This window comes from Gorilla gorilla, chromosome 6 (assembly GCF_029281585.2).
Source record: "Gorilla gorilla gorilla isolate KB3781 chromosome 6, NHGRI_mGorGor1-v2.1_pri, whole genome shotgun sequence".
Classification (NCBI taxonomy): domain Eukaryota; kingdom Metazoa; phylum Chordata; class Mammalia; order Primates; family Hominidae; genus Gorilla; species Gorilla gorilla.
In genome coordinates this window covers 147,799,173-147,818,189 of record NC_073230.2, presented here as the reverse complement: position 1 = coordinate 147,818,189, position 19,017 = coordinate 147,799,173, and the positions used below count along the sequence as shown (strand labels likewise).

General features: G+C 43.9%; 1 protein-coding gene and 1 pseudogene across 2 annotated transcripts in view; one reads left to right on the top strand and one right to left on the bottom strand.

Annotated features, from left to right (window-relative positions):
• Window positions 1-5,533, top strand: part of ATP6V0A4 (ATPase H+ transporting V0 subunit a4) — a 92,688-nt gene extending 87,155 nt beyond the window's left edge. For both annotated transcript variants that reach the window (XM_055393202.2, XM_019031575.4), the window contains 2 exons: window positions 1,757-1,928; window positions 5,110-5,533. In XM_055393202.2, coding sequence (XP_055249177.1) covers window positions 1,757-1,928; window positions 5,110-5,203 — 266 coding nt within the window. In that variant the 3' untranslated portion in view covers window positions 5,204-5,533. The remainder of the gene's footprint in view (window positions 1-1,756; window positions 1,929-5,109) is intronic.
• A 3,297-nt stretch (window positions 5,534-8,830) lies between these two features.
• Window positions 8,831-10,257, bottom strand: LOC101134140 (cytochrome b-c1 complex subunit Rieske, mitochondrial-like; annotated as a pseudogene).
• Between the last annotated feature and the right edge of the window lie 8,760 nt (window positions 10,258-19,017).

The following is a 19,017-nucleotide window of genomic DNA, read 5'->3' as shown; positions in this document are numbered from 1 at the left end:
ATCATGTTCTGATAGCCACTTGCAAGTGGCAGGCCTGTGTCTCTCTGGGCTACATCATTGTGACTTTTTAGCAGGGGCCTTCAAATCTCAAGCCAAGGATGTAATGATGCTATTTCCCTGCAAGGTGCATGTCCCAGGCTGTTGGGCATGATAACTAGGGAAGAAGCATTCACACGTGCTCTGTGACCAGGGACACCTAAGCATGGACCCTTACTTGCATAGGTTGGACAGTGAGAGCCCTTGTAGGGCAGTTAGCTGGGGACAGGAACTCAGCTACAAGTCCGGGTTTTTTCTGATCCCCATCCATGACCTCCCTCCTCTTGGATTTCACTCCCCTCAGGGCCTTTTAAAACATTCCCCGATTGTCAGCCTTTGAGAGACTCCATGGGCATGTGAGAAATGTGTAGAAAAGACCTTTAGAACTGGGGGTGTGGGAAACAGCTGAGGAGGTAAGGGGTAGGGAAGTGGGGGGGGGTGGTGGTGTCATAGGAACAGGCCAGAGGGGGCTGTGTGGCATTTGCCCCTGAACTTTTCGGAGCTTTAGTTTCCTTATCTATAAGATGGGCATCATAAAACCTAATTTATAGGGTTGATATGGGCCTTACTGGGATAATACGTGTAAACTGCTTTGAATTCCTCTGACTTGGCTCTTAATTTGGAGTCTGTGGCTGAACTTCAGGCTTTCTGTAAATCCCCTGAAACTACGTATAAGATGCTGTTGGGCGTCTCTGTGTGCATTTTTCTGGGGAAAGGATTCATGACTTTCTTCAGATTCCAGAGGGGATCCGTGACCACCAGAGAGTGAAAAGAGCCACTTTCCCGAGTGAGGCTGAATTCACCTCCTGAGCTCAGTACCTGGCATGTGCCCTTGTACATTGCAGTGACTGAATAAATATTAGCTAAACGTTTTTTGAAATATGGTTAGGATTTCAATCTTTTTAAAAACATTTTTACTTTGAAATATAGCATGTTTACAAAAATGCATAAAATATATATTCAGCCTAATGGATTTTTGTAAAGCAAACACTCATGTAACCACTTCCTGGTCAAAGAAGAGGCTGTGGCTGGGCGCGGTGGCTTACGCCTGTAATCCCAGCACTTTGGAGGCCGAGGCGGGTAGATTATGAGGTCAAGAGATCGAGACCACCCTGGCCAACATGGTGAAACCCCATCTCTACTAAATATAGAAAAATTAGCTGGGTGTAGTTGCATACACCTGTAGTCCCAGCTACTCGGGAGGCTGAGGCAGGAGAATTGCTTGAACTCGGGAGGGAGAGCCAAGATCATGCCATTGCACTCCAGACTGGGCGACAAGAGCGAAACTCTGTCTCAAAAAAAAAAAAAAAAAAAAAAAAATTAACAGACAGTGGTGGCACACTTCTGTGGTCCCAGCTACTTAGGAGGCTGAGGTGGGAGGATCACTGGAGCCTGTGAGGTCAAGGCTGCAATGAGCCATAATTGCACTATGGCATTCCAGCCTGGGTGACACAATGAGAACCTGTCTCAAAAAAAAAATAATAAAATAATAATAATCTGGGCTGGATGTGGTGGCTCACGCCTGATTTCCCAGCACTTTGGGAGGCTGAGACAGGAGGATTGCTTCAGGCCAGGAGTTGGAGACCATCCTAGGCAACAGAGTGAGACCCTGTCTCTATTTAAAATATATATATATATATTTAATTAAAAAGATGAGAAAATACAATAAATAACAATCTGCATTTACAAGATAATCCCAGTGGTTTCTCATACCTTGCAGAACTGTCTGAAGTGCTCTGGACTATGGTGATGAACAGCGGCCTTCAGACGCGAGGCTGGGGAGGAATCGTCGGGGTTTTTATTATTTTTGCCGTATTTGCTGTCCTGACAGTAGCCATCCTTCTGATCATGGAGGGCCTCTCTGCTTTCCTGCACGCCCTGCGACTGCACTGGTAAGGATGGTTGTCCCCTGGAAGCTCAATGTGGTGTTGGGAAAGGGAGTGGGCTGTGGGGCCAGCCGACTGGGTTCAGATCGTGAGCTGTGTGTGACTTTAGCAGCTTACATACCTCTTTGGAGCCTTAGTTTAGTCATCTGTTGGTGTAATATTAAATGATGTAATATATGTGTATATATATGTATATATACATATATACACACACACTCATTCATACTTATTCAGACTCTCATATATGTTAGTTCTCATTTACTCCTTCCCTTTTAGATGATCAGTGTTCATTTGTTATTACAATTGGCTTTAACCCAAGTGACATTTCCAAGTATTGGCAAGGTGGCATCTGAGATAGGCTCACAGAAGACGTGCTTAGAAAATCTGGAATATTTGGCTTTTTTTTTTTTTTTTTTTTTTTTGAGACAGGCTCTCACTTTGTTGCCCAGGCTGGAATGCAGTGGTGCAATCTTGGCTCACTGCAACCTCCACCTACTGGGTTCAGGTGATTCTCCTGCCTCAGCCTCCTGAGTAGCTGGGATTACAGGCGTCTGCCACTATGCCCAGCTAAGTTTTGTATTTTTGGCAGAGACGGGGTTTCCCCATGTTTGCTAGGCTGGTCTCGAACTCTTGGCCTCAAGTGATTCACCCGCCTCAGCCTCCTGAAGTGCTGGGATTACAGGCATGCACCGTCACACCCGACTAATTTTTGTATTTTTAGTAGAGATGGGGTTCCCCTATGTTGGCCAGGCTGGTCTCAAACTCCTGGCCTCAAGTGATTCATCTGCCTCAGCCTTCCAAAGTGCTGGGATTACAGGCATGAGCCACTGCACCCAGTGAATCTGGGATGTTTGGCTCTCGTTGCTGAGTAGAGGAGTTATACCAACAAGGTATGAAAATCTCAAAAGTGGAAAGAGAAGGAGGGTACCACCAGGAGGGAGACGCTCACCGGGAGCCCTGGACATGCACAGATGTATCCAGTGACAATCAGCCGTCGTTAGGTTGATGAATATGGAAACATGTTTAGGCCTCTGGTTGTCTTCCAAGTTACATTTCAACCAAGAATTCTGAGTGTGCAGTGCATGCCCTTCAGCTGCAGAGACTGTACCCAGCTTGCCCTGATGTTTTCTTCCTGCCCTGATGTTTTCTTCCTCCCTCTGTGGCCACTATTCATAAAGAAGCCTTTGCACTTCATGTACTGAGTGAGGAGAGCCACAGCATCCCCTGCCTCCATGATGACATCATTCCCCTCCGTGTCATTGAGGAGATGAACTGAACTCCGTAACTTAATAAAACATAAATGAGGCTGGGCACGGTGGCTCATGCCTGTAATCCCAGCACTTTGGGAGGCCAAAGCGGGCGGATCAGCTGAGGTCAGGAGTTTGTGACCTGACCAACGTGGAGAAACCCTGTCTCTACTAAAAATACAAAATTAGCTGGGGTGGTGGCGCATGCCTGTAATCCCAGCTACTCAAGGCGCTGAGGCAGGAGAATGGCTGGAACCCGGGAGGTGGAGCTTGCAGTGAGCTGAGATGGAGCCACTGCACTCCAGCCTGGGCAACAGAGCAAGACTCCATCTCAAAATAAATAAATAAATAAATAAATAAATAAATAAATAAATAAATAAATAGATAAATAGATAAAATAAAACATAAATCATCCGACATGGTATCAGTTATGTGAGTTACAAAAATACAGGTCAAGGGTCTTTGCGTTCTATAATATGTGAGTCCCACATTTTAGAATTAGCTGGAAATGGAAAATGACATGAGAGAGTGCTGCACAGTGAGGGTGTCTTGGCTTGTCATGGGGGTGGGGAAGCTCCTTCCATGAGGGAAGAGTTGTTATGCTGTGGCCATGAGCCCACAAGCAGAGAGGCCTGGAGGAAATGAAGGGGAGGGGAAGGGGAAGGTGGTAAGAGACAGATGAGAGAAGGGCTTAAAAAATCCTCAGATTCATGGCCTGGGTGCAGTGGCTTACACCTGTAATCCCAGCACTTTGGGAGGCCGAGGTGTGTGGATCACCTGAGGTCAGGAGTTCGAGACCAGCCTGGCCAACATAGCAAAACCTGGTGTTTACTAAAAATACAAAAATTAGCTGGGCATGGTGGTGGGCGTCTGTAATCCCAGCTACTCGGAAGGCTGAGGCAGGAGAATTGCTTGAACCTGGGAGGCGGAGGTTGCAGTGAGCTGAGATCGCACTATTGCACTCCAGCCTGGACCACAAGAGCAAAACTCTGTCTCAAAAAAAATATATATATATAATAGATTATATAATATAACATATAATATATAATATAATATATTATATTATATAACATATAATATATAATATAACATATTATATTATATAACATATAATATATTATATAATATAACATATTATATTATATATAATATAATATATTATATGATATATTGTATATTATATTATATATAATATGTTATATTATATAATATATTATGTTATATTATATAATATATCATATTATATATTATATAATATATGATATAATATATCATATGATATATTATATCATATATTATATATTATATTATATTATATTATATATAATATGATATATTATATTATATTATATATAATATGATATATTATATAATATTATATATTATATTATATATTATATTATATATTATATATTATATAATTAAATAATTATATATAATTATATATATAATATATTATATAATAATATATAATATATATTATATAAGAATATATATTATATATTATATAAATTATATAATAATATATATTATATATTATATAATATATAATATATTATATAATACACACACACACACACACACACATATAAATTAGCTAGGCATGGTGGTATATGCCTATAGTCCCAGCTACTCAGGAGGCTGAGGCAGGAGAATCTCTCTTGAACCTGAGAGGCGGAGGTTGTAGTGAGCCAAGATCACGACACTGCACTCCAGCCTGGGTGATGGAGCAAGACTCTGTCTCAAAAAAAAAAAAAAAAAAAAAAAATCCTCAGGATTCTCGTGGCAGCCATCAGCCTGGGTGCCTGCCGTGGCCAACCCTTCTGACTTTGTGCTTGATTTTACAAATGCTCTGCTTCCTCCTTCCCTCCACCTTCCAGCCTCTAACTGACGTGTTTCAATCTCCCATTTCTTACCCCACGGCCTCCCCTCAACAACAGGGTTGAGTTCCAGAACAAGTTCTATGTCGGGGATGGTTACAAGTTTTCTCCATTTTCCTTTAAACACATCCTGGATGGCACAGCCGAGGAGTAGGCTGAGGGCTGCACCTCCCACGGTGGTCACCATGCCAATGAAGGAAGTTCAGTCTTGTCTTTGATATCAGCTCCTGCAAGGCACTCAATGGGAAGGTTGTTCTTGGCTCACCTGAAGCATGAAGCTGTGTATTATTTGGATGTCAGCCTGTGGATTTGATACGACTTAACCACGTCAGAGGAAGGACTTTGGCAAGTGATATTGTCTTCATGTGGGGTATTAATTCTCAAATAATAAAATAATTGACAAATGAGGGGAGAATGCTAAACAGATGTCTTCTTGCAATATTTTAAATATTGTATTTGAGAAAATAAACATCTGAGTCATTCACTTTTTCCTTAAGATGTCTTTATTCGGCCAGGCACAGTGGCTCACGCCTGTAATCTTAGCATTTTGGGAGGCCAAGGCGGGTGGATCACCCAAGGTGAGGAGTTCAAGACCAGCCTGGCAAACATGGTGAAACCCCGTCTCTACTAAAAATACACAAATTAGCTGGGCTTGGTGGCAGGTGCCTGTAATCCCAGCTACTTGGGAGGCTGAGGCAGGAGAATCGCTTGAACCCTGCGGGGCTGAGGTTGCAGTGAGCCGAGATCGCACCACTTCACTCTAGCCTGGGCAAAAGAGCAAAACTCCATCTCAAAAAAAAAAAAAAAGATGTTTTTACTCAAAATTATTCCATACCAGTCTAGGCACAGTGACTCACGCCTGTAATCCCAGCACTTTGGGAGGCTGAGGCGGGTAGAATACCAGAGGTTGGGAATTCAAGACCAGCCTGACCAATATGTTGAAACCCCGTCTCTATTAAAAATAAAAAATTATCTGGGCATGGTGGCAGGTGCCTGTAATCCTAGCTACTTGGGAGGCTGATGCAGGAGAATTGCTTGAACCCAGGAGGTGGAGGTTGCAGTGAGCCGAGATCAAGTCACCTCACTCTAGCCTGGGTGACAGAGCAAGACTCCATCTCGAAAAAAAAAAAATTATTCCATACCATTTACTACTGACAATTATAGGCCGAAGCTGAACAATAGAGCTACACAAACTAATCCCAGAGAAGGATCATGCATATTGTATTTCCTCATTTCCTCCTTCCTCAAACACCTTTTTCCGTTGTCTAGGGCTAAGCATTACAAGCTTAGGAACTTTCTCATGAATTTTCACTGAGGAAGAAGAGATAATGTTCTCTGTTTGGAGGGAGGGCCGCCCCCGGTGTGGCTCTCTGGATGCTAAATCCTGTGAAATGAAGTGTGTCAACATGACATCATCGGGGACGTTGTTTACTGTCAATGCACGTTATGCTGGAGTAACTGGAGAAAGAGATTTGGAGGCTTCGACAAGTTCAGAAAATGGTGTGCTGGGAGGGAAACCACCAAGAGGTCTGGCCCGTTACTCCCTGGCTCTGTGGGCACCAAAGTCATTAGTCATTTCTTAAGTGCCTGCACTAGCAAACTCCTAAGAGTCCAATAAGATATATATATGATACACAAGATATATATCATATATGATATATGTGATACACAAGATATATATCATATATGATATATGTGATACACAAGATATATATCATATATGATATATGTGATACACAAGATATATATGTTTGCATATATATAGAGAGAGTTAGGGTCTCACTCTTGCCCAGGCTGGAGTGCAGCGGCGAGATCACAGCTCACTGCAGCCTCAGCCTCCCAAGCTCAAATGTCCCTCCCACCTCAGCCTCCTGACGAGCTGGGACTACAGGTGTGTACCACCATGCCCAGCTAATATTTTTTAGTTTTTTTTGTAGAGTTGCCATGGGTAGGGGGTGTCTCACTGTGTTGCCCACGCTGGTCTTGAATTCCTGGGCTCAAGCTATCCTCCCGCCTCAGCCTCTCAAAGTGCTGGGGTTACAGGCATGAGCACCCGGCCCCACTGACTGTTTTGTCTGAATGGACTTTATCCATGTAGCTTATTATCTTCATGGTAACTATACTGATAGAATTAAGTATAATTATCTTTTTTTTTTTTAGTGCTTTTACAATTAACAAAATAATAGTATCTTATTTAATTTTAAATTTTCTTTTTCTTTCTTCTTTTTTTGTTTTTTTTTTTTTTTTGAGACAGGGCTTCACTCTGTCTCAGGGACATGCTGGAGTTTAGTGGTGCAATCTTAGCTCACTGTGACCTCCGGCCTCCCAGGTTCAAGCAATCTCCAGCCTCAGCCTCCTGAGTAGCTGGGATTACAGGCAACTGCCACCATGCATGGCTAATTTTTGTGCTTCTAGTAGAGACGTGGTTTCACCATGTTGGCCAGGCTGGTGTCTCGAAATCTTGGCCTCAAGTGATCCTCCCGCCTTGGCCTCCCAAAGTGCTGGGATTACAGGTGTGAGCCACCGCATCTGGCCAGTTCTAAATTTTCATTGTTAGTAAAGTTCTAAAAGAGCTGATTAAATTCAAAATATGCTTTGGATGAGACCCTGTTTTTTAAGTGCCTACGTGCCCTGTGTGTGGTAAAGCTGACTGGTGCTCATGGAAGCGGCATTGCTCAAACCTAAAAGGAAGCTTCTGTGTCACCTTCCATGTCAGTATCATGACTTTTCCAGCACAGTGGAAGGCACATATTAGATGCTCAATATTCACTTAATGAAATTGAGCAAAAGAATGATAGCTAAGGTCAGTAGGTGTACATGTTTGAGTCCCAACTTTGATGCTTTATCATGAGTGCCCTCAGGAAAGAAATGGAGTTGTTCCCCTCATTGCCAAATGGAAATAATGATCTCCACCTCTCTGGACTGTAGAAAAGGTGGTTGTAAAGCCCTGGGTGTGGAGGAGATACTGTCAGTGATGGTTGAACTGGGAGAATAGACTAAGACAGCATGCAAATGGGGGGATAAGAAATCTACCAATCCCATGCCGCCATGGCCACTGGACGATTTTCAGGTTCTGAGCTCACTACTGTCCTTCTCAACAACTATCTAAAAAGAACACTGTGCTTAAATGGATCACCAGCCTGTTGATCCTTAATTCTATTTTTTTTTTAATTTTTATATACCACTGTGTAGTTTTAAATTAGAATTAGGCCAGGCATGGTGGCTCATGCCTGTAATCCCAGCACTTTGGGAGGTCGAAGTGGGTGAATTGCTTGAGGCCAGGATTTTGGGATCAGCCTGGCTAACTGGTGAAACTCCTCATCTACTGAACGTATGAAAATTAGCCAGGCATGGTGGTGTATGCCTGTAATCCCAGCTACTCAGGAGGCTGAGGCAGGAGAATCACTTGAACCCGGGAGGCGGAGGTTGCAGTAAGCCGAGATCACGCCACTGCACTTCAGCCTGGGAGACAGAGCGAGACACCATCTCAAAAAAACAAAAATAAAAAATTTTTTTAAAGTAAAAAATTAGAACTACCTAAAAGACATTGCACCTTTCAAGTGTATGACAATGTAACAGTGTTTAACAGTTGTTTTATTAAGTGAATGCTTGAACGTATTCAACATTAAATTCAATTTACTTCACAGTAATGTTTGCAAATACGTTATCACTTCTTAAATATTTCAAATCAAGCAACTTGAAGTTCAGAAGGCTTGCTCTCAAATAACTCTTCTACAGTGACACAAAGACTGAAAGGAGCCTACAACTTGAGTCCCAGTCTCTAACCAACAATGACTGTGTCCTCACTGGTGAACTCATATGAGGGAGCTCCAAGCTCAAGAGGTGCAGGCCCCTTCCAGATCCTCCCAGATGCATCTGTGTGACCCCCAGCAAGGGCAGTAATCACCACCAAAATCTTCATTTGCAATAGGTGTACAACAGGATGAATGCAAACGCCTAGTAAAGAAACTCGAATGGGTTACCCTGATAGGCATCGCACTCATTCTTTATTCCTTTTTTATTTTTATTTATTTATTTTTTTTCAGACAGAGTCTCACTCTCTCTCCCAGGCTGGAGTGTGCAGTGGCGCGATCTTGGCTCACTGCAACCTCCGCCTCCCGGGTTCAAGCAGTTCTCCTGCCTCATTCTCCCGAGTAGCTGGGATTACAGGCATGGACCACCACGCCTGACTAATTTTTGTATTTTTAGTAGAGACGGAGTTTCACCATGTTTGCCAGGCTGGTCTCGAACTCCTGACCTCAAGTGATTCACCTGCCTTGGCCTCCCAACGTGCTTGGATTACAGGTGTGAGCCACCACTCCCGGCCCATCCTTTACTTCTTCTTCTTCTTCTTCTTTTTTTTTTTTTTTTTTGAGACAGATTCTCACTGTGTTGCCCAGGCTGGAGTGCAATGGTGCAATCTCGGCTCACTGCAACCTCTGCCTCCCAGGTTCAAGTGATTTTCCTGCCTCAGCCTCCCGAGTAGCTGGGATTACAGGCACATGCCACCACGCCTGGCTAATTTTGTATTTTTAGTAGAGATGGGGTTTTGCCATGTTGGCCAGGCTGGTCTTGAGCTCCCGACCTCAAGTGATCTGCCCACCTCGGCCTTCCAAAGTGCTGGAATTACAGGCATGAGCCACTGTGCCTGGCCCTTAAATCATGCTATGGGCCCTCAGCTGGGACTCTTCAACTGCAGGTTCTTGGTCAATCTCCTTCTTGGTTCTGTGGCATACAAACAGGGATTTGCCTCTCCATTTGAAAGCCATGTTCTTGCCTTCTGGAATATCAAATAACTTGATTTCAATTTTCGACATGGCCGACTCTGGAAACAAACTGGGAGATGACATTCTTGGCAGCATATGTGACACCCACAGCAGTTGTTGCAGTTACCAAATAGGAGAACCCTTTCCTAGCCTCGCCATCCTCTTTTGAAGACTTTGTCCCATCAAAAATCTCAATGCAACAGTAATCAGGGAAGTCAGGCACATTGATGTCTGTATGGGAATAACGAACAGAAGCAGGGACATTGAGGCCCACAGAGTTGACCCAAGACAGGCTCATGGCCTGGCCACTCAGTGACTCCTGGCATAGCAAAGGCTGCTCCTTGTACAGCACAGGCAGCTCCAGGGTGGCAGGCACCATGGCCTATACCAGGGGCTACAGCATGCCTGCCACCCTGCAGGATATGGCTGACAGGATGGGCATGAACCTGCCCCTTAATTCTAAGCAATGGCTGTGAGCAAATGTTTGCAAGGGCAAAGCTTCCCTCTGCCCCTTGCCTAGGTCTTCTCTTTCAGAAATTCCTCCAGCTGTCCTGAGAACAACATAGTAATTTCCTCCAAAGTTCGGCAGCCTCTTTCAGTCTTAACAAGAAATGTAATTTCCCCTTTAAAAGGAGATCAAGTGCAGGCTGCTGAGAAGAGGGTGTGCCCTAGGTGTCATTCACTTGCCCAGAATGCGAAGTTGGCCCTTAAAGAATCCTGATCTGAGACCCGACCTGAAAGGAGAGGACAAGACCAGGGAGCCAGGCGTCTTGGGAACACAAGTCTGGCCACCCCTGAGAAGCCGTCTGTGCTCCAATTTCCGTCTAAGACTTGGCCACGGTGAGGGGAGCAAAAGAGCCTGAAATTGGAAGGCTGTCCAAGGAATATACAGAGGTGAGAAATTTGTGGGCAACATTGATCTGGACTTATTTTTTCCTGCTGCTGTAGAGGGTGGGGTGGGGCATTGACTGTTAGTTTGTGGCCGAAGGCAAATGGAGCATGAAAATTTCCTTGGATATTGCAAAACAAATTACATCACACATCACACACAAAACTCAGTTTAAAAAAGATCTACTGTGGCCCAATTATTTCTGGTTAAAAAGCAATCAGTATAACAAAATACAATAGAATAAAATGTCAATCAGTCCTTTAGAATTTGTTTTAATGAAGCTTGAACTCCATCTGAGTTCAGGGAAAATCCCCAATCTATCAGTTTCTCACCAGGTTTTGTGAAGGTAGGTAGGTCATGGATTACTTTCCCATTGTAGCTTTTTAGGAACTTATGGTGAGGGACGCGAAGCATTCTTTTCCATGTTATTCCCTATTTTCCTGAGTTGGTCTAACTGATCATCCATCTGCCATCCATCCATCCATCCATCCATTCATCCATTCATTCATCCATCCATCCATCCATCCATCCATCCATCCATCCATCCATCCATCCTCTTACTGGGTTAGAAAGGATTTAGAATGACACAGGAAACCAGCTGGGTGCGGTGGCTCACGCCTGTAATCCCAGCACTTTGGGAGGCCGAGGCGGGTGGATCACAAGGTCAGGAGTTCAAGACCAGCCTGACCAAGATGGTGAAACCCCCGTCTCTACTAAAAATACAAAAAAATTAGCCATGCATGGTGGTGGGTGCCTGTAATCCCAGGTACTCAGGAGGCTGAGGCAGAAGAATCGCTTGAACCCGGGAGGCAGAGGTTGCAGTGAGCCAAGATCACACCACGGCACTCCAGCCTGGGCAACAGAGTAAGACTCTGTCTCAAAAAAAAAAAAAAAGACATACGGAACCAAAGAACAGAGGATGTCAATTCAGCCTTTCCAGCGTTCCATTGCTGAGTTAAGATTGCAAGCTCTATCTCTCAATAATGTTCCTCATCTCCATCTCTCAAACACGTTGTTCTCTTCTTTCTTCATGTAGCTTTTGGCTGAAACTCTAGAGACTACCAAGAAAATACATTTCATATATATGCTAACTAACTTTGAGTTTGTGTTTGAGTGTCCTTTTAATGACTTGGAGAGTAAGCCCCTTTCCAAGGTACAGATGTGAACGCTACAATCCTGATAATCTCCTGCCAACAGCCCTGTGCCCTGCAACTTGCTCCACCAAAGGAATCCTGTTGTTGAAAACTCTGTATCCTAATAGGGTGGGAATGAGGACTTTCTCTGTTGCAGGTAAACCTGTACGTTTGTTTCTTCCCCCTCTTGGCAAATTCTCCTGACACTGGGGACCCACCCGGCCCTGATTATCTTCAAGGGCTGTGCATTGGGAAGACCAGTGTTACAATTGACGGGCACTGAACGCTGTTCCGGTGGCGGGGCGGGGGCTGACTTGCTCCTCTGAGCCACACCTCAGCACCAGCCCTTTTTTTCCACCCTCACCCCACCCCCTGCACCAACTATGCCTTTGGAAGAACTGAAGTTTGAAAGCTTCTTCTTTCTCTAAAATATATTGATTTTGCAATGTAGAACACAGGAGAATTTTGGTGAAAAGTATCCATTTTGTCGTGCCTCTCATAAGTAAGATGAAGTGACTAGTTTGGAGAGGTTTTGAGGTCTTATTTTCCAGTAGGAAAGTAGCACACTGAGGTCACAATTTCCCAACACCACTCAAGTTTACCCATGAAATAAAATCAACCTAGTTTAGAAAACAAGTGACTTTTTCTCCCCCCTTTGGGTAATTTTTTATTTGATCCCAGTGTGTTCTAATATTAGCAGAACATTAGCAATAAATGCCTTTTGGAGACATATATATATTTGGTAACTCTTAAGATACTTTATTTTTATTTTTATTATTTTTTTTATTTTTTGAGATGGAGTTTCGCTCTTGTCGCCCAGGATGGAGTGCAATGGCACAATCTCAGCTCACTGTAACCTCCGCCTCCCAGGTTCAAGTGATTCTCCTGCCTCAGCCTCCCAAGTAGCTGGGACTACAGGCACCCGCTACCACACCCAGCTAATTTTTTGGAGACGGAGTTTCACTCTGTCACCTAGGCTGGAGTGCAGTGGCATGATCTCAGCTCACTGCAACCTCCGCCTCCTGGGTTCAAGCAATTCTCCTGCCTCAGCCTCCCGAGTAGTTGGGACTACAGGCGTGTGCTACCATATCCAGCTAATTTTTTGTATTTTTAGTAGAGACGAGGTTTCACCGTTTTCCCCAGGCTGGTCCCAAACTCCTGACCTCAGGTGATCCACCCTCCTGTGCCTCCCAAAGTGCTCGGATTACAGGTGTGAGCCACCGCCCCCAGCCTGTACATACGTTAAAACATTTCCTGAGTAAATGCTTTGTGATTATAGTGAAGTTGTAAAAATTTGTTCGATGGCTTTGCTCAGAGATGAGAGACAGTACTACCATGAGGACTTTTGATGCAATGGCACATTGACATATTTTATAAACATCATCTCATTTCATTGTCATCACACACTTAAGAGAAAGTTTATCAGTTGAGAATTGCACAAAACTGCAAGTAACAGAGACCAGAAATCACAGTGGCTTGGATCTAAGAGGTGTATTTCTTTCCTTCTTACGTGGTGTCTGGAGGTGAGCAGTCCGAGGCTGTGGGAGATCTCCTGGTCCTCGGTTTCCAGGCTGTTCCTGTCTTATGCTGGCCAGATTCGGTCCAAAGTTTCCGTCTTTCAATTTGCATCATGACCTGAGATGCCAGCCAGAGGACCAGCCACCCTGCCTCTCGTCTAGCGAGGGGGTGTGAGGAAGAGACAAGGGGCAGAAGAAGGTTTTCCCTGAAGCCCCAACAACCTTTACCTGCATCTCAGTGGCCACTGCCACCAGCAAGGTACAAGGGAAACCCTGATGTTGGGTAGGCAATAGCAATTTCTCCCACCGGCAGGTAGAATTATTTTTATTCCCAGATGAGGAAATGCAGGCAGAAGAAATGGAGTAAGTTTAATCTCGATTTCACCATGACTACTGGCTTTCTTCCTTCCCCCCTCCCTTCTTTTCCCCTCCTTCTTTCCCTCCATTCTTTCCTTCCTCCTCTTGCTTCATTCCCACCTCTACTCTTCCCTCATCCCTTCCTTTCTTCCCTTCCCTCCTTCCTTTCTTTTTTCCCTCTCTCCATTCCTGCCAACTTCTCCTCTTTTTCATTACTTCTTCCTTCCCTCCTTTCCTCTTTCCTCCCTTCCTCTGTCCTTTCTTCCTTCTTTCTTTTCCATGTTTGTTAATTTAGTTGGCATAAAATTATACCTAAAGATTTCAAAATTATAATTTACATGTCCTCTTGTGAATTGTTTGTTCCTACAATTTGCCTGTGAATCTATTGGGATTATCTTCTTTCGTCTTCCTCCTTCTTCTTTCTCTTCTCTCTTCTTCTTCTTCCTTTTCTTCTTCTCCTCCTCCTCCTCCTCCTTCTCTTTCTTCTTTTTCTTCTCCTTCTTCTTTTCTTCCTTCTCCTCTTCCTCTTCTTATCCTTCTTCCTCTTCTTTTCTTCCTTCTCCTCCTCTTGTTCTTCCTCTTCCACTTCTTCTTCTTTTTTTTTTTGTGGCAGGGTCTGCGTCTGTTGCCCGGCCTGGAGTGCAGTGGGTGGCATGATCACGGTTCACTGGAGCCCCCACCTTTCAGGCTCAAGTGATTCTCCCACTTCAGCCTCCCAAGTAGCTGGGACCACAGGCACGTGCCACCACACAGGGCTAATTTTTTAAAAAACGTTTTTTGTAGAGACCAGGTCTCACTCTATTGCCCAGACTGGCCATTAGAATCTTAATATTTTTGTCTTGTAATTTGTGACTTATATCTGCTACAAAGATTTACTGGGTACCTGTATTTTTTTGGCAATTTTTTCTTGTACTTTTAATTTTTAAAAACTATGGTAAAATACACATAACTTCAAATTTGCCATTGTAAATTTGTTATTTTTTAATTTATTAGTATTATTATTATTTTTGTAGAGATGGGGGTCTCACTCTGTTTCCTAGGCTGGTCTCAAATTCCTGACCTCAAGCAATCCTTCCACCCTGGCATCCCAAAGTGCTGGGATTACAGGTATGCACCACCATGCCCAGCCTGTAACAGTTTTAAAATGAACAATTCAATGGCATGTAGTACATTCACAATATTGTGCACCCATCACCACTATCAAACAGGGCCTCTTATGCCAGGCTACCCTGCGGACTTCTGACCAATCATTTGATCGTCTCCAGGTCAAGTGCCTATCCCTGACCCAATAGGTCATGGCCAGTAATGGAGAGCAGGTGGGGGCATGTGGCACAAAAACACAGGCCTTGGCTGGGCATGGTGGCTCACATCTGTAAGTCTGGTGAGCCTGAGGCAGGAAGATTGCCTGAGCCCAGGAGTTTAAGACCAGTCTGGTCAACATGGTAAGACCCCATTTCTACCAAAATTTTAAAAATTAGCCGGGCAGACCAGGGCGCGGTGGCTCACGCCTGTAATCCTAGCACTTTGGGAGGCTGAGACAGGTGGATCACCTGAGGTCAGGAATTCAAAACAAGCCTGACCAACATGGTGAAATCCCATCTCTACCAAAAATACAAAAAATTAGCTGGATATGGTGGTGGGTGCCTGTAATCCCAGCTACTTGGGAGGCTGAGGCAGGAGAATCACTTGAACTCAGGAGGCAGAGGTTGCAGTGAGCCGAGATCAAACCATTGCACTCTAGCCTGGGGATAAGAGAAAAACTCCATCTCAAAAACAACAACAACAACAACAACAACAACAACAACAACAACAAAATTAGCCAGGTGTGGGAGTGTGCACCTGTGGTTCCAGCTATTTGGGAGACTGAAGCCAGAGGATCAGTTGAGCCCAGGAGGAGGAGGTTGAGGCTGTAGTGAGCCATGTTCATGCTACTGCACTCCAGCCTGGGCAACAGACAAGACCCTGTCTCAAAAAAAGGAAAAAAAAAAAACAGACCTGCCTGGCATAGGGAACACTGTGGGCAACATGTCAACAACATGTGAGTAACATGTCAACGTGTCGTCAGTGGTTCATTTTTTCAAAAAAGAATTCCTGGTGAAGGAAAACAGTCTTTCTAAAAATTCAAACTAGGCTGGGTGCGGTGGCCCATGCATGTAATCCTAGCACTTTGGGAGGCCAAGGTGGGCAGATCACCTGAGGTCAGGGGTTCAAGACAAGCCTAGCCAACATGGTGAAACCCTGTCTCTACTAAAAATACAAAATTGCCCAGGCGTGGTGGCACACACCTGTAGTCGCAGCTACTCGGGAGGCTGAGACAGGAAAATCGCTTGAACCCGGGAGGCAGAGGCTCAGTGAGCCGAGATCACGCCACTGCACTCCAGCCTGGGTGAGGCAGAGTGAGACTCTGCCCCAAAATAAATAAAAACAAATAAATAAATAATAAATAAAAATTCAAACAATGCATAAAAATATAAAGTAAAAAAGAGAACCAAGAAACCTAAAATCTAAACTCTGTAAGTAATTCTAACGTCACCGTTTTTCTCTCGGTCAACTACTACTTCTTTTGAAGTCTCAATTTAGACTTCCCTACAGAAGCCCTCCCAGGTCTCAAGACTCACAAGAGAAGGGGCCCTCTCTTATGTTGCCAGAGCATCCTTCACTAACCTTATCGCCATATTTGTCATACCTGAATATTTGCCTTTTTTTCTTTTTGAGACAGAGTCTCACTGTGTTGTCCATGCTGTGTAGTGCAGTGCATGATCATGGCTAACTGCAGCTTCAACCTCCCAGGCTCAGGTGATCCTCCCACCTCAGCCTCCCAGGTAGCGAGGACTACAGGTGGGCTCCACCACACCCACTGAATTTCTGTATTTGAGGTAGAGATGGGGTTTTGCCATGTTGCCCAGGCTAGTCTTGAACCCCTAGGCTCAAGCAATCCGCCCACCTCGGCTTTCCAAAGTGCTGGGAATACAGGTGTGAGCCATTGTGCCTGGCGGAATGCTTGTCTTTCTTCCACAGTAGGCTGCAAGTTCTTTGGAAACAGGAACTCTTTTCATTGTATTTTATTGTCTGATACCTGGTAGTGCTCAAGAAATATTTGTTGAAAGACTAAACACAGTTTTGGATAACATCTTTGCTGAAATCATTCCATCTATAAAAGTATGTAATTAAATAATTTTATAAATTGGCCAGGCGTGGTGGCTCATGCCTGTAATCCCAGCACTTTAGGAAGCTGAGGTGGGTGGATCACCAGAGGTCAGGAGTTGGAGACCAGCCTGGTCAACATGGTGAAACCCTGTCTCTACTAAACATATAAAAATTAGCTGGATGTGGTGGCGAGCGCCTGTAATCCCAGCTACTCAGGAGGCTGAGGCAGGAGAATCACTTGAACCCAGGAGGCGGAGGTTGCAGTGAGCCAAGATCACTGCACTCCATCCTGAGCAACAAGAGCGAAACTGTGTCTCAAAACAAACAAACAAAATAATAATAATTTTATAAATTGGGATCATTATATAGATAAATATTGGAAAACACAGTTCAACACTCAATAGCCTTACTTAAGAGCTTCTGTGTGGCATTCTATTATGGGAATATATTATCATTTGTTTAGCCACTTCTCTACTGGTGAGCATTTAGTTTGTACCTAATTCTTTTGTTGTTGTTGTTGTTGTTGTTGTTAAAACAACAGTGTGGGCCGGCATGGTGGCTCATGCCTGTAATCCCAGCACTTTGGGAGGCAGAGGCAGGTGGATCACCTGAGGTCAGGAGTTCAAGACCAGCCTGGCCAACATGGTGAAACCCCATCTCTACTAAAAATACAAAAAGCTAGGTGGGCGTGGTGGCAGGCACCTGTAATCCCAGCTACTCGGGAGGCTGAGGCAGGAGAATCACTTGAACCCAGGAGGCAGAGGTTGCAGTGAGCCGAGATCACACCATTGAACGCCAGCCTGGGCGACAGAGCGAGACTCCGTCTCAAAAACAAAAAAAACCCAACAGTGTGGTGACCTTCCTTATGCCCACCTATATCATTGTATACCTGTTTGACTATCTCATGAGGATGAGTCCTCAGAGTGAAATTGCTCAGTCAAGAATTCTGTCATCCAATGCCTGATTGCCTTTGAGAAAGGTTGTACCAATTTACATGTCTGCCAATAGTTCAAGTGCCTATTTCCCTTGCACTTGGTATAATCAGTCTTTTAAATTCTTGCAAATCTGACAGAGAAGAATTATAACTCCCTTTAATGTGAAGGTACGGTGCGGGTGAACACAGTTTCATAGATTTGCCAGCCACTGTATGTATTCTTCATGTCCCTGATGCCTCCATCTTTTCCTTCCTGAGCTGTAAGAGATTCTATTAAACATGTAAGTTTCATATTGTTTTTTTGTTTAGCTTTCTTTAAATTTATAATTTTTTTGTTGAAGTAATAAGGGCACATGGCAACAAATCCAATAATAAAATGAGTTTATAACAGAAATAAGCGATCTCCTGCTTCAACTTCCCACATCTCCCAAAAAATTCCTTCCTTCCCTTCCTTCCTTCTTTCCTTCCTTCCTCCCTCCCTCTCTCTTTTTCCCTCCCTCCCTTCTTTCTTTCTTCTTTCTTTTTTCTTTCTTTCTTTTTCTTTCTTTCCTTCCCTTCTTTCTCTCTCTCTCTCTCTCTTCTTTCTTTCTTCTGGGTTCTATCATCCAGGCTGGATTGGAATTCCTAGGCTCAAGTGATCTTCCTGCCTCAGCCCTCCAAGTAGCTGGGACCATGCCCAGCTAATTTTTAAAAAATTTTTAGTAGAGAAGAGGTCTCTCTATATTGCCCAGGCTGGTCTTGACCTCCTGGCCTCAAGCAATCAAACAATCCTTCCACCTTGGCCTCCCAAGGTGCTGAGATGACAGGCGTGAACCACCACACCTGGCAAGAAATTTCTTTTTATTGTGTGTTTTTAGTTTTCTGAGTGATTACTTTTATGATTAAAACAATATAATTATACTTGATTTCTTGGTTTATGACAGTATCAATCCATTACTCACAAGAAAAATAATTTAGGTCATAATTTTCCTTCCTTTGTGCTATTCTCCCAATATGTTATAGGTATCTTTAGTTATTCTCTTAGCTATTTTTGTAATTATACATAGTACACTTATAGCTCTAGTCCTTATTATGTGAACTTTAGTTAGCATGTTGATTCTTTGGGTAGGATGCCTACCAATCCCTCCACCTTTCCTCACCAACTTCCAACTCTCACCTTTGTTATATGTAATTGGCTGTCCCCTTGTCAAAGATACTGACATTTTGTTCCGTCCTGAAACCACAA